We start from the raw sequence: 12,783 nt of genomic DNA, 5'->3' as shown, positions 1-12,783 counted from the left end.
CCCAGGCTGCAGTGGCGCGATCTTGGCTCACCACAACCTCTGCCTCTCGGGATCAAGCGATTCTCCCGCCTCAGCCTCCTGAGTAGCGGGGATTGCAGGCGAGCGCCACCATGCCTGGCTAATTTTTGTATTTTTAGTAGAGATGGGGTTTCACCATGTTGGCCAGGCTGGTCGTGAACTCCTGACCTCGTGATCTGCCCGCCTCAGCCTCCCAAAGTGCTGGGATTACAGGTGTGAGCCACCACACCTGGCCTAGAGCATATGTTTCAAAACGTTCATCACATTGAAACTATTCAGTTATGTTAAAAAGTATAATACACTAAAACACTACAAATGAGATTGAGACACTACTGTCCCCAAGGAGCTGGAGATATACGTAGGTGTTAATAATCTACTAGTTGGAAGGATAGTACTGTGTGTACAGTATCATTATTTTAACCTCATCATTTGCAATTGATTGCATTGCACTGACCCTCTGTAACTGCCTGTGAATCATGTCAGAGTTACTCTGTCGACATTTGCCGAACATTTGTCATGTGGCAAAATATTTATTGTAGAAAAGTTGACACATAATAGCTCTGAGGTTTCACTAAATGAGCTTTACACATCAGGCTACAGGTACACCCCATTGATGCGTAGTCTCCAAAAAATATGGTTTATGATTTAAGAATACTGCCTCGCCAGAAGCTCCGTAAGTGTAAACAAAAAGGGTTTCGTGACCAGTGAGGTGACTTGGCTTCACCGTTTGCTGTCACAGAACTATCCCGTGGGGGATTTCATAAGTAGTGAGGGAGAGGTGGAAGACCCGGCTGAAAATAAAGTGGGAGCAACCGGTCCTGATTTGTTGGTGGCTGGGGATTCGCCTAGAGAGAAGAAACACGCAATCTTTACTAAGGCTGTGGAAGGCGTCAGGGCAAACCTCAGACTCCTCTCACTGGACGCGTTCGCGCCACCTGTCAGACTGGAGGAGCCGCCAGGGATTGAGAGGGTCGGGAGAGGGTGCCCGGGGTCCCGGAAGGCGGCTGCAGGTCGCAGGTATCCGCCCGAGAGGCGCTGGGGGTGGGGTTGGGAGCGGTGGGGGCAGCGTGCTAGATACCGAGGAGACTTCACGTGGTCTCCAGAGCCCTGCTAGGGGACCCGGGGCGCTACCGCGCGCCCCTCCCCTGAGGTCTCAGCTCCTCCTCCCAGGCACGTGACCGCAGCTGGCTGCTAACTGCGCTCCCGCAGAGTAGCTCGCTCTGTTTCTTCCCTCCCGCCGCGGTGCCCTTCTTCTCCCCAGTTCCCATCCCTCCGCCCTCCCCCGCCTCGCTCCTCACGTCCCAATCGCGGCTTGAGCTTAGAAGTGCCCGCCCCTCCACCCTTTTCTTTGCTTGCTCATTGGCTGAAGTCTCAAGGACGCGTCCCGAGAGCGGGTGGCAGCCATTGGTGGGATGAGCAATCCGAGTTCCCGGATGAGGGAACATTCTGCAGTATAAAGGGAGCAGGGAAGGCGGGAGACAGCGCAGTTTGAATCGCGGTGCGACGAAGGAGTAGGTGGTGGGATCTCACCGTGGGTCCGATTAGCCTTTTCTCTGCCTTGCTTGCTTGAGCTTCAGCAGAATTCGAAATGGTAAACTTCGCAGAGACGCTCGATGACTTCGCGGGTTTTGCCGGCGGGAGAAAACCCGTTACACGGGGATGGGGTGAAGTGGCGACGGTTGGGAACGCGCGGAGACAGGATTTAGAAGAGCGGGGGGAGGTGTTTTGTCGGCTGCTAGCGGAGCAGCCTTGGATCTCGCGGCGGGCGGCGACGGTTGGGTGGCGCGCGCAGCGCCGCTGGGGGCCGGCGGGCNAAAAAAAGAAAGAGCATGGAGGACCTGAATCTGGTCATTGTATGCCTGAATGTCCCCTAAATCTGTTTTTTCATCTTTAAAATAAAGATAAGCTCTGCTCATGTCTACGTTGGATATTTTCAGGTTGAAATGAATCCTTAGGAAGTCTTTTAGAGCAGTTGATCTTCAATATCATGTCTTAAATATCCTAAATCTGCTGACTCACTAATCATTATCTGATAACCATGTATCTATTCCTATGCACAAAAGCACTGCTCTTTCATCCTCTGCTTGGGCACTAACAATATTAAATTCCAATAACAGTAATTCAATAACAATAGATACAATATTTACCAAGATAATTCTCAGATGCATTGACAGCTGTATTTGTTTCCACTAGGTTATGCTGAGATAACCAATGACTGTAAGCTCCTCTACCCCTCATTCCACTATAAAACAGAGTTAAGAAAGTCTAAGGGTGTAGAAAAGCCTTTATTTTAAAACACTTTATTTCAGTAGTTTTGGGGAACAGGTGGTTTTGGTTACATGAATAAGTTCCTTAGTGGTAGTTTCTGAGATTTTAGTGCACCTGTCGCCCGAGCAGGGTACACTGTGCCCACCAATGTATAGTATTTTATCCCACATCCCCTCTAACCCTTCCCCCCAAGTCCCCAGTGTCCATTATATTATTCTTACACTTTTGCATCCTCATAGCTTAGCTCCCATTTATAAGTGAGAACGTATGATGCTTGGTTTTTTATTACTGAGTTACTTCACGTGGTATAATTGGCTCCAGCTCCATCCAGGTTGTTGCGAATGACATTATTTTGTTCCTTTTATGGCTGAGTAGTATTCATGGTATATATACATATACCATATTTTCCTTATCCACTTGTTGGTTGATGGGCATTTAGGAGGGTTTCATAGTTTTGCAATTGGGAATTTTGCTGCTATAAACATACATGTTTCTTTTCACATAATGACTCTTTTCCTTTGGGTAGATACCCAGAAGTGGGATGGCTCAATCAAACGGCAGTTCAAATTTTAGTTCTTTAAGGCATCTCCATACTGTTTTCCATAGCGATTGTACTAATTAACATTCCCACCAGTAGTGTAAAAGAGTTCCCTTTTCACAACATCCACACCAACAGCTATTATTTTTTGATTTTTTAAATTATGGCCATTCTTGCAGGAGTAAGGTGGTATCTCACTGTGGTTTCAATTTGCATTTCCCTGATAATTAGTGATGCTGAGCATTTTTTCATATGTTTGTTGACTGTTTCTGTATCTTATTTTGAGAATTGCCTATTCATGTCTTTTGATTAAGTTATTTGTGTTTTTTCTTGGTGATTTGTTTGAGTTCCTTGTAGATTCTGGATATTAGTCCTTTGTCAGATGCATAGTTTGCAAATATTTTTTTCACACTATGTGGGTTGTCTGTTTACTGTGCAATTATTTCTTTTACTGTGCAAATGCTTTTAGTTTAATTAGGTCCCACTTACTTTTTTGTTGCATTTGCTTTTGAGTACTTAGTTGTGAATTCTTCATCTAAGACAATGTCTAGAAGAGTTTTCTAATGTTGTCTTCTAGAAATTTTATGATTTCAGGTCTTAGATTTAAGTATTTGATCCACCATAAGTTGATTTTTTAATAAGGTGAGAGATGAGGACCCAGTTTCATTTTCTACATGTGGCTTGCCAGTTATCCCAGGACCATTTATTGAAAGAAAAGCCTTTGGACTCTTCTCTGAGCATGACCATCGTATTGAAAGGACTGGGGAGTCAATGCCCAATGTTATGTTACAGAACCCATGGCAACATCTCATCTTTGGTAAACAGTCAAGTATTACAGATCAAAACAGATTTGATGTTCATTATGCAAAGCTAGCAGTGCACATGCAGAAATGTGGTGAACACCATCTTGTTAGATATTACCACTAAAGAGAGTTTTCTAGTTTAGTATAAAGTCATTGTGCCCACTGTGAAATCACTTTACTTTTCTGGGTCTTTTGCTTCAGCTGTCTTTTAACTTTCTTTTTTTTTAAAAAAAAAAATTCAAATTATTTATTCATTTATTTATTATTATACTTCAAGTTCTAGAGTACATGTGCACAATGTGCAGGTTTGTTACATATGTATACATGTGTCATGTTGGTGTGCTGCACCCAGTAACTCGTCATTTACATTAGGTATTTCTCTTAATGCTATCCCTCCCCACCCCCCACCCCACGACAGGCCCTAGTATGTGATGTTCCCCACCCTGTGTCCAAGTGTTCTCATTGTTTANTTCTCCGTTCCTCCTCCGCTCGCGGGCGTGTGCGCGCCGCAGGCTGGCGGTAAGGCTGGAAAGGACTCCGGAAAGGCCAAGACAAAGGCGGTTTCCCGCTCGCAGAGAGCCGGCTTGCAGGTCAGTAGTTGTTCGTGCGGTCTGGGAGTCGTGATGTTTTTCTTTGCATCTCCTTTTTTGTTATTCGTGGCTCTCGATGGGCGTTTCGTCTATGCGTGGGTGATGCGGTGTCGCGACTTGGGCTGCCCATACGATAAATATAGGGGGGAGGAATCACGTGTTTCGATATCGGGACGCGTTGCTGCGCCCGTGCCCCCTTGCTTTGGCGCGCATGTAATTTCCCCATCTCTAGTTCTCCTATTTTTGTGCATTTATGTTTGTGTATGCTTAAAATTTAAGTTCCCAGTGGGCCGTATTCATCGACACCTGAAATCTAGGACGACCAGTCATGGACGTGTGGGCGCGACTGCCGCTGTGTACAGCGCAGCCATCCTGGAGTACCTCACCGCAGAGGTAAATGGGTGAACGCCTATAATCCGGAGAAGGTTTGGGGGGCGGGGAGACGGCAAGAGGAAAGGAGGAAAGTGATGCAAGAAAACTCCCAGGCCCTGAACCCGGCGAGAGGCCTAAGAGAACGCTAGAGGGAGCTGGTGTTCAACAAGGCTCCTACTGAGCTTGAGTTCTCTGCTCTTGGAATTAAAATTGCGTGCCACTGTATATCTTGCTAGTCAGATAGTGGGGAACGACTCCAGTTGGTAGACAAGCGTTTGTGAGGGTTTTATTCTGTTCTCTGAATCGTGGTCAAAGGAAAGTTGGAAGGGAACTGAGTAGATTCTGCCTTCTAGGTACTTGAACTGGCAGGAAATGCATCAAAAGACTTAAAGGTAAAGCGTATTACCCCTCGTCACTTGCAACTTGCTATTCGTGGAGATGAAGAATTGGATTCGCTCATCAAGGCTACAATTGCTGGTGGTGGTATGTTAACTTCTAAAATTTTAAAATTTCTTCAGAGGAAGGAATTCTTTGCTGCTTTGATTTGTTTTCTAGGAGAGGAAATTTAAGTATATTTTCATTGATGCAAGTATGGTTTTATCATGAAATTTGATTCATATGTATAACTGAATTTTACTTCATACTTGAGCTGCACGTTTTTAAAGATACTTGAACAGTGTACACTTTTCTTGGTTTCAAATACTGTGATTTTTTAAAAAAAACTTAAGTAGAATTAATTCCTGTCACTCTCCTAGGTGTCATTCCACACATCCACAAATCTCTGATTGGGAAGAAAGGACAACAGAAGACTGTCTAAAGGATGCCTGGATTCCTTGTTATCTCAGGACTCTAAATACTCTAACAGCTGTCCAGTGTTGGTGATTCCAGTGGACTGTATCTCTGTGAAAAACACAATTTTGCCTTTTTGTAATTCTATTTGAGCAAGTTGGAAGTTTAATTAGCTTTCCAACCAACCAAATTTCTGCATTCGAGTCTTAACCATATTTAAGTGTTACTGTGGCTTCAAAGAAGCTATTGATTCTGAAGTAGTGGGTTTTGATTGAGTTGACTGTTTTTAAAAAACTGTTTGGATTTTAATTGTGATGCAGAAGTTATAGTAACAAACATTTGGTTTTGTACAGACATTATTTCCACTCTGGTGGATAAGCTCAATAAAGGTCATATCCCAAACTAGTTGTGTATTAAATTGGCTTGATTGTAATAGGAATTTGTTATGAATATCTAGCAGCAATAACTAAGCACATTTCTTTGTGACTGAACTGTCAAATCTAGATCAACAACGCGAGATAGACCAAGTATATATTTTTAATGTTATATAATAAGCTACTAAAGTTTTAATTTAAAAAGTTGGCAGGAGCTGGAGTGGGACCATTTCAGTTTGTGCATTGACTTTGCTTGCTGTGTGATAGTACTGCACTAGTATGCTGTTAATGTGGTGGACTTGGGGAGGGAGAGAATAGGTAGGAATGTCCTGTATATCCACATAATGAACTCCGAATTTAAACTCTGAAGCTAATAGTGCTACGTGCTAGGCCCTACTTTGAAGTCTGAAATTGTTAAGCACTCAGTAACATCATTGGGGATATACTATCTCCATTTTATTGAAGAGAAGCAGGGTTTCTTATTTGAAAGTACCGAGTTCTGGTGGTAGTTAGAATTAACAGCTTGGCTCACAGCATTTTGTAAAAATTGTTACCTTGTTGGGTTGAGCAGATCGTTTCCACAGTTTGTCATGTTTTTTTAAAAAAAAACTGCACATAACATTCCCCCCCACCCTCACCGTGAAGACTAACATGACACCATACTTCCAAGTGGTAATATTCCAAATGGGAAGGAAAAGGTGAAATCAAAAGTTTGCTTTTGTTAGGGCAACACTTGAGGGGCTGATTCCTCCCTTGTTTTGGATACACAGGATTAGGGCCGCTCTGCACTACTCGTTGCAAGCTGCAAATTAAACTGCTTTGTACTTATTTGGATAGCCTGACATCTGGGTCAGAAAAAAATGTGCAGCTGAAGTAAGGCTGTCATACAAGCCCTAAGATTAGGTTCAAACGACGCTCTTAACGTGTCCCGGAAGTGCTGATACTGGACTGATTGACACCTTGGTCCTCACCTGACCGCATCCTCCCTCGCTTGAGGGGCTCAGAGGCGGGGCCTCCAAGCCCTGGGAATTAAACTGAAAACGAGTGTCCCCCTTCCGCCATCCCGTCCTCATGTCCCCATCTGCGAGGGCCGTGCCCGGAGGTCACAGGGCACGGCGCTTCCAATGCCGGAAATCGGGTCCGGGGCGGAACCCCCCACTCCGCGATGGGCAGCCCGGCTGCCATTGCTCGCCTCGCGGGCAGGTCAGCTTCTAGCCTACCGGCGCCGTGCGCGGACCACCGAGTCAGCTCGGATGCCCGGGCCCAGGAGCTTGGTCCTGGGCCGGGACGGATGCGGCTAGCACCCTAAGGGGCCCGCGGGGGGCGGGGAGGCCGCCGTGAGGAGGCGGAGCTGCGAGGCCCGCCCGTCAGCCCGGGCCGTCGCCGCCGCTGCCGCGGTCCCCTGCGCTCCTCCCAGCCTGCCGCCGCACGCCCCCAGCCGGTCCGCCTGGCCTCCTCCGCGGCGGCGGCTTCCGCCCCTCTTAGCTGCGCTGCGAGAGGAAACGGAAGAAGGAGCAAGCTATGGAGGGTAACAGGGATGAGGCTGAGAAATGTGTCGAGATCGCCCGGGAGGCCCTGAACGCCGGCAACCGCGAGAAGGCCCAGCGCTTCCTGCAGAAAGCCGAGAAGCTCTACCCACTGCCCTCGGCCCGCGGTGAGACCTCAGCGTCCCTTCTCTCCCTGTCCAATCCCCAGACCACCGCGTAGCCCGCCCCTGCCCCCACCTCGGCCCCTCCTGGAAGCCTGCGGAGCCCCGGCCTGCCTGAGCCATCCCCAGCCCCAGGCCGGTAGGGAGCATCTCGACACACCCCCGCCCTGGCCCCGGCCCCGGCTTCGGGCGGGGGCTCGGGGAGAGCTGCCCGAGGCTCCTCTGCACCAGCCTGCCCGCCGGCTCCGCGTTCCGCCGTCCTGGATGTCCAGGTTTCATTCTCCCTGGAGGAGACTTGTCTGGTCCCGTCTTACCACAGTGAGGCTTTATTTGTATCTGTGTTGTTTATGTGGCCCCCTTCCTCCCCATTCTCAGTCCCACATAAGGCCTAGGCCCCTATCGAAGTGAGAGGAACGGGGTACTCTAGTGGCTAATCTCAGGTACCATCATTTCTGAGATCTGTAGAAAACTGTTCCTAAAGCAAACATCGAATACCTGAGATGACATTGCTTTTCCCTGGGAGAGAGTTCCTTTAAAAGAGAAGAGCACACATTTGGCAAGAATGGTCAAGAGTCAGTAATGATTGCTGAATAGTATCTGATTTGATAACACCATAATTATCGATGAACCAAATCTCTGAGGAATATGGTACTGGGTTTCCTTTAGTTCAATTCAGCTTATTTATTGTCCTACTCAATAGGCTTCAGAGTAGTAATAGCCAACATTTATTGAGCACTTACAAAGTGCCAATAGTTATGCCTAACATTTTGCATGGATTATTTCATTTATTCCTCAGAACAATTCTGTGTAGAGGTGTGGGATTCATTTGACCAGGTTTACCCACATGGAAACAGGCTTTTTGATGAATGAATGAATGAATGAATGAATTAGCTAATGAATGAAAATATCTTACCCAAGGTCACACAACAATTAGTGGCAAAATCAGAATAGTAGCTGAACTTTCAGACTTCAAAAAGTCTTTAACCGCTACACTGTTGCCTTGCCGTTCGTTTTTCCAGATTAAGAAGAAAGTTATCGATAGAAGAAAGTTATCGATAGATTCAATTAATTGTAGAAAATTGTTAATGAAAATACTTATTTTGTTGTCTCTTAAGTTTTTTTTCCCCTACGTCGTTGAAGCCCTGTGCTCTTTGCTTTTCTCTCTATCCTTTCCATTACATTGCCTTCTAACACTATACCCGTGAGGACAGGAAAATAAAGTTAAAGAGTTAATAATTTTAAAATTGTGGTTTAAAACCCATCAGATTTACGGTCTTAACTATTTTTAAGTGTACAGTCCATTAGTGAAGTATATTGACATTGTTGTGCAGACTCTTAAGAACTTTTTCATCTTACAACACAACTGTGTACTAATTAAACAGCTCCCTATTGCCCCGTCTCCCAAAACCCTGGCAACTACCATTCTACTTTGTGTTTCTGTGAATGTAACTACTTTAGTTACCTCAGATAGGTAGAATCATGCAGTATCTTTTTGTGACTGTCTTACTTCACTTAGCAAAACGTTCTCACGTTTCATTTATGTTGTAACATGTGAAGGATTCCTTTTTAAAAGAATACTGAATAGGCTGGGCGCGGTGGTTCACGCCTGTTATCCCAGCACTTTGGGAGGCCGAGGCGGGCGCATCATTTGAGGTCAGGAGTTTGAGACCAGCCTGGCCAACATGATAAAACCCCATCTCTACTAAAAATACAATAAAAGTTAGCCAGGCATGGTGGCGCATGCCTGTAATCCAAGCTACTGGGTATGCTGAGGCAGGAGAATCGCTTGAACCCAGGAGACGGAGGTTGCAGTGAGTCAATATCGCAACACTGCACTCCAGTCTGGGCGACACAGTAAGACTCCGTCTCAGAAAAAAAAAAAAAACAAAAAAACAAAAAAACAAAAAACAATAATATTCCATTGTATATATATACCACATTTTGTTAATCCATTCATCTGTCTATGGACATTTGGGTTCCTTTCACCGCTTGGCTATTATGAATGATGTTGCTATGAACAAGGATATGCAAAGATCCTGCTTTCAATTATTTTGGATACCCAGAAGTGGGATTGTTGGATCATATGGTAATTCTGTTTTTAGTTTTTGAGGAACCACAATGCAGTTTCTGTAGCGACTGCACCATTTTACTTTCCCACGAACAGTATGTAGGGTTTCAGTTTCTCACCATCTTTGCCAACAACTATTTTCTGTTTTTGTTTGTTTTGATAGTACCTATCTTTGGGTGGGAGGTGATATTCATTGTGGCTTTGGATTTGCATTTCTCTGATGATTAGTGATGTTGAGCATCTTTTTATATGCTTTTTGGCTATTTTATAACATCCCATTTTGGAGAAATGTCTATTCAAGTCCTTTGCCCATTTTTAAATCACATTACTTGCCTTTTTGCTGTTGAGTTGTAGGAGTTCTTTATTTATTCTGGATATTAATCTCTTATCAGATAACGTGATTTGTAGATATTTTCTATTTATATGTTGCCTTTTCGTCACTTTGTTGATGGTGTTATTTGATACACAGTTTTTAAGTTTGTTGTAGTGCCATTTGTCTATTTTTGCTTTGTTTTTTTTTTTTTGTGCTTTTGCTGTCATATTCAAGAAATCATTGCCAGGAGTTAATTATTTTTGAATCCTCCCCTACTGTTGAATATGATTTCATTTAGTCATTATCTAGTCCTAGAGGGACAGTTTTAACATTAAGTGAGTAGGCAGTCTAGACAGAATAACTTGGCTTTTGAAGTCTGACTCCACCTACTAGCTTGTAACCTGATTCTTGAGCAGGGTGGAGAACCTCTTTAGCCTTTAGCTTTTTCATCTTTAAAACGGAGACAATGTACTAATCTCATAGTGCTGTTGTGAGGATTAAATGGGTTAATACAGGTAAAGCATTTAACAGTAAGCACTCAATGAATTTTGGTGTCATCCTCATTTTACAAGTGTGAAGCTCTGAGAATTCTTAAAACCCACCCAAACTTACACAATCTATCATGCTTCTGTCATGCAAACAATTTGAATGAATCTCCTAAAAGACATTATAAGATACCAAAGCACAACACAATTTGTTGCTCTTAAAGACTTGAATGTAGGAAAAATTAAGAAATGTGAGGGTGAAAGTTGGTAGTACAAATGTAAGGCAGTATGTGATTACCAGATAAAGTGATAGGGGATAACTGTGTAGTCCAAAAACCATAGTTCAGATGCAGATGTTGTCTCTGACTCTTTTTTAACCACTGACAGATTACTTAACTTCTGTGAGCCTTCTTTAGTTACATGTAAAGTGAAGATGTCATCACATGATTTATGTGAGCTGAAATAAAGTTATGTGCCAGTACTCACAAAAGTGTATTTTATATAGAACATTCTAGAAGATGTTTATTGGCACAATTTAAGAATTCAGGAGAGAGAAAGATCTAGGACATTTGTGTGAGATCCTGATAAAATATTTCATATAGAAGTTGAAGCTATTGGTTACAATGAGATTTTACAATTTTAGCCCTGAACTTCACTTATACTAGTCCACCACCAAATTCTTATAACTCAGAAAGTTGACTGAATGTTCGTCTGGATGTGCTTAAACTAAGAGAGGCAAAATAAAAGATCACATTTTGATTTCCATTATTCTTACATGATAAGTGGAAAAACATGAGACTAAATTCCTGCTAGATTCCAGGATTTTTGTCCTCTTAAAATTTTATTTATGCCAGGTAAGAAGTCTGATACATAAGACACTTTCAGAAATTGGCAAGAGTTTTTCTTGACAAAAAACTTGATCCCCAAATGGATCTAGGATATTGTTTCTTTCCATGTTTTTAGTTGAGAATATTATTTTACAGTTTAGTTATTGCAGTGGACTTCTAAGTGAATTCAGTTGTACAGCTTTCAAATATTATGAGTTTAGGTTTGAAAGTATTGATATATATGAATAGCTACCACATAGAAAATATAAATATTCTAGAAAAATGTCAGTAAACAGAACTCAGTAACTCTGTAGTTTCTGAATAAACTGTACATTTATTGAGTTATTGATACGTTCTGGATTTTCAGAGAGGGATGCAATCTGTTTTAATGCTTTACATTGCAATTTTAATACTTTAGTGTTTCATAATAATTGGAAGATAGTTTGAAATGTAGATTTTTTTTTTAGAGAAAAGCATTTTTATTGTTTTCAGGAACACTGTAGTAATTTGAATCAATTGGTGGCTTATAGCTTCAAAAAAGACCATTCTTCATCTTCTGTAATGAATGGATAAGTATGATAATCCAAATTATATATTGAATAGTATATAACTCGCAGCATCCACCTGCACAATAGCAATTTAAGTAGTCCTTTTTCTTTCTAATTTTTGCTGCATTATTTTAAAATTTATATCTAATAAAAAATTCAAAGTTCTCTTTTGTCTTACTTAAAATGGTTTAAAAGTAGCTTTTAAATTTGTCATTATACCTATGGAGTATTATCCAATGTATTCTTTTTAAGATAATTTCATTCTTTTGTGTTTCTGACTTAATTAAAATTTAGTGACAAGTACAAATTATACATTCAAAACAATTATTTCTATAGCACCAACTGAAGTGTTACAGAAATGATTTCCAAATTTCAGCTAGTAGCCAAATTATTTCAGATATTACAGTTGAAGAAAGAATACTGATTCGGGGTTTGAATCTTGATTTAATAATGATGTGACCTTGGGTATATAGCTTCATCTTTCTGAACCTCAATTTCCTCATCTATAAAATGGGGTTTGATTTATTCAACAAATTTTTACTGAATATACATTTTTCTGTCCCAGACAATATTCTAAGAACTGGGGATTCAGTGGATAGTAAGACAAAGTCCTTGTCCTCATGGAGTTTACATTCTAGAGGAAATATGAAGTATATCTGTCTGGTATATGACACAATAATTCCATTTCTGTCATTACCTCTTCCTTTCCTGAGCCTCAGCTTTCTCGTTTATAATCTTCACAGGCTTATTGTGAGGATATTTTATTATCTTAAGTGCTATAAGCATGTCATGTATTATTTCTATAGGAAAAAAAACTTGCATAGTGCCTTGGAGTTGATAGTATGTTTGTCTCTTCTATCATTTGTTAAAGTAATTATTTGAGCGTAAGATAATTGCTTTAAATTAGCAGTAATCTTAATCTGGATTCAACTACTCATTCCATGCTTTGTTAACATTTAGTTCTTCTGCCTTGCTGACTTCATCTCTTACATTGCCTGTGTATATAGCTGTCTCTCTCCTACATCTAAAATACCTTAGCAGTCAGGAACCATTTTAATCTTAATTATCTTTTTTACTCCCATGATGCCTAACAGTATTTTGCATGTATCTGTGACATCTATGGGCCTGGATTTTCTGGAATG

General features: G+C 42.2%; 2 protein-coding genes across 6 annotated transcripts in view; both read left to right on the top strand.

Moving 5' to 3' along the window:
- The first annotated feature begins 1,391 nt into the window (after nucleotides 1-1,391).
- Nucleotides 1,392-5,783, top strand: H2AZ1 (H2A.Z variant histone 1). Of its 2 annotated transcripts, XM_017852369.1 has the most exons (5): nucleotides 1,392-1,609; nucleotides 4,140-4,217; nucleotides 4,497-4,610; nucleotides 4,943-5,072; nucleotides 5,345-5,783. In XM_017852369.1, exons 1-5 carry the CDS (start codon nucleotides 1,607-1,609, stop codon nucleotides 5,404-5,406), a joined length of 387 nt encoding a protein of 128 aa, XP_017707858.1. In that variant the 5' UTR covers nucleotides 1,392-1,606; the 3' UTR covers nucleotides 5,407-5,783. The 2 variants fall into 2 exon arrangements, with proteins under 2 accessions (XP_017707858.1, XP_017707857.1); XM_017852368.1 differs by having other exon boundaries at nucleotides 1,425-1,609; nucleotides 4,140-4,610.
- A 1,106-nt stretch (nucleotides 5,784-6,889) lies between these two features.
- The window catches only part of DNAJB14 (DnaJ heat shock protein family (Hsp40) member B14), a 54,834-nt gene continuing 48,940 nt past the window's right edge, over nucleotides 6,890-12,783 (top strand). Inside the window, exon 1 of one of the 4 annotated variants that reach the window (XM_017852364.1) lies at nucleotides 6,890-7,406. In XM_017852364.1, coding sequence (XP_017707853.1) covers nucleotides 7,274-7,406 — 133 coding nt within the window. In that variant the 5' untranslated portion in view covers nucleotides 6,890-7,273. The remainder of the gene's footprint in view (nucleotides 7,407-12,783) is intronic. The other 3 variants (XM_017852363.1, XM_017852367.1, XM_017852365.1) reach the window with 3 other exon arrangements.

Source organism: Rhinopithecus bieti, unplaced genomic scaffold (assembly GCF_001698545.2).
Source record: "Rhinopithecus bieti isolate Rb0 unplaced genomic scaffold, ASM169854v2 scaffold_34317, whole genome shotgun sequence".
Taxonomy (NCBI): domain Eukaryota; kingdom Metazoa; phylum Chordata; class Mammalia; order Primates; family Cercopithecidae; genus Rhinopithecus; species Rhinopithecus bieti.
The sequence above is the reverse complement of the archived record's forward strand: the minus strand, read 5'-3'. Positions and strand labels throughout refer to the sequence as shown.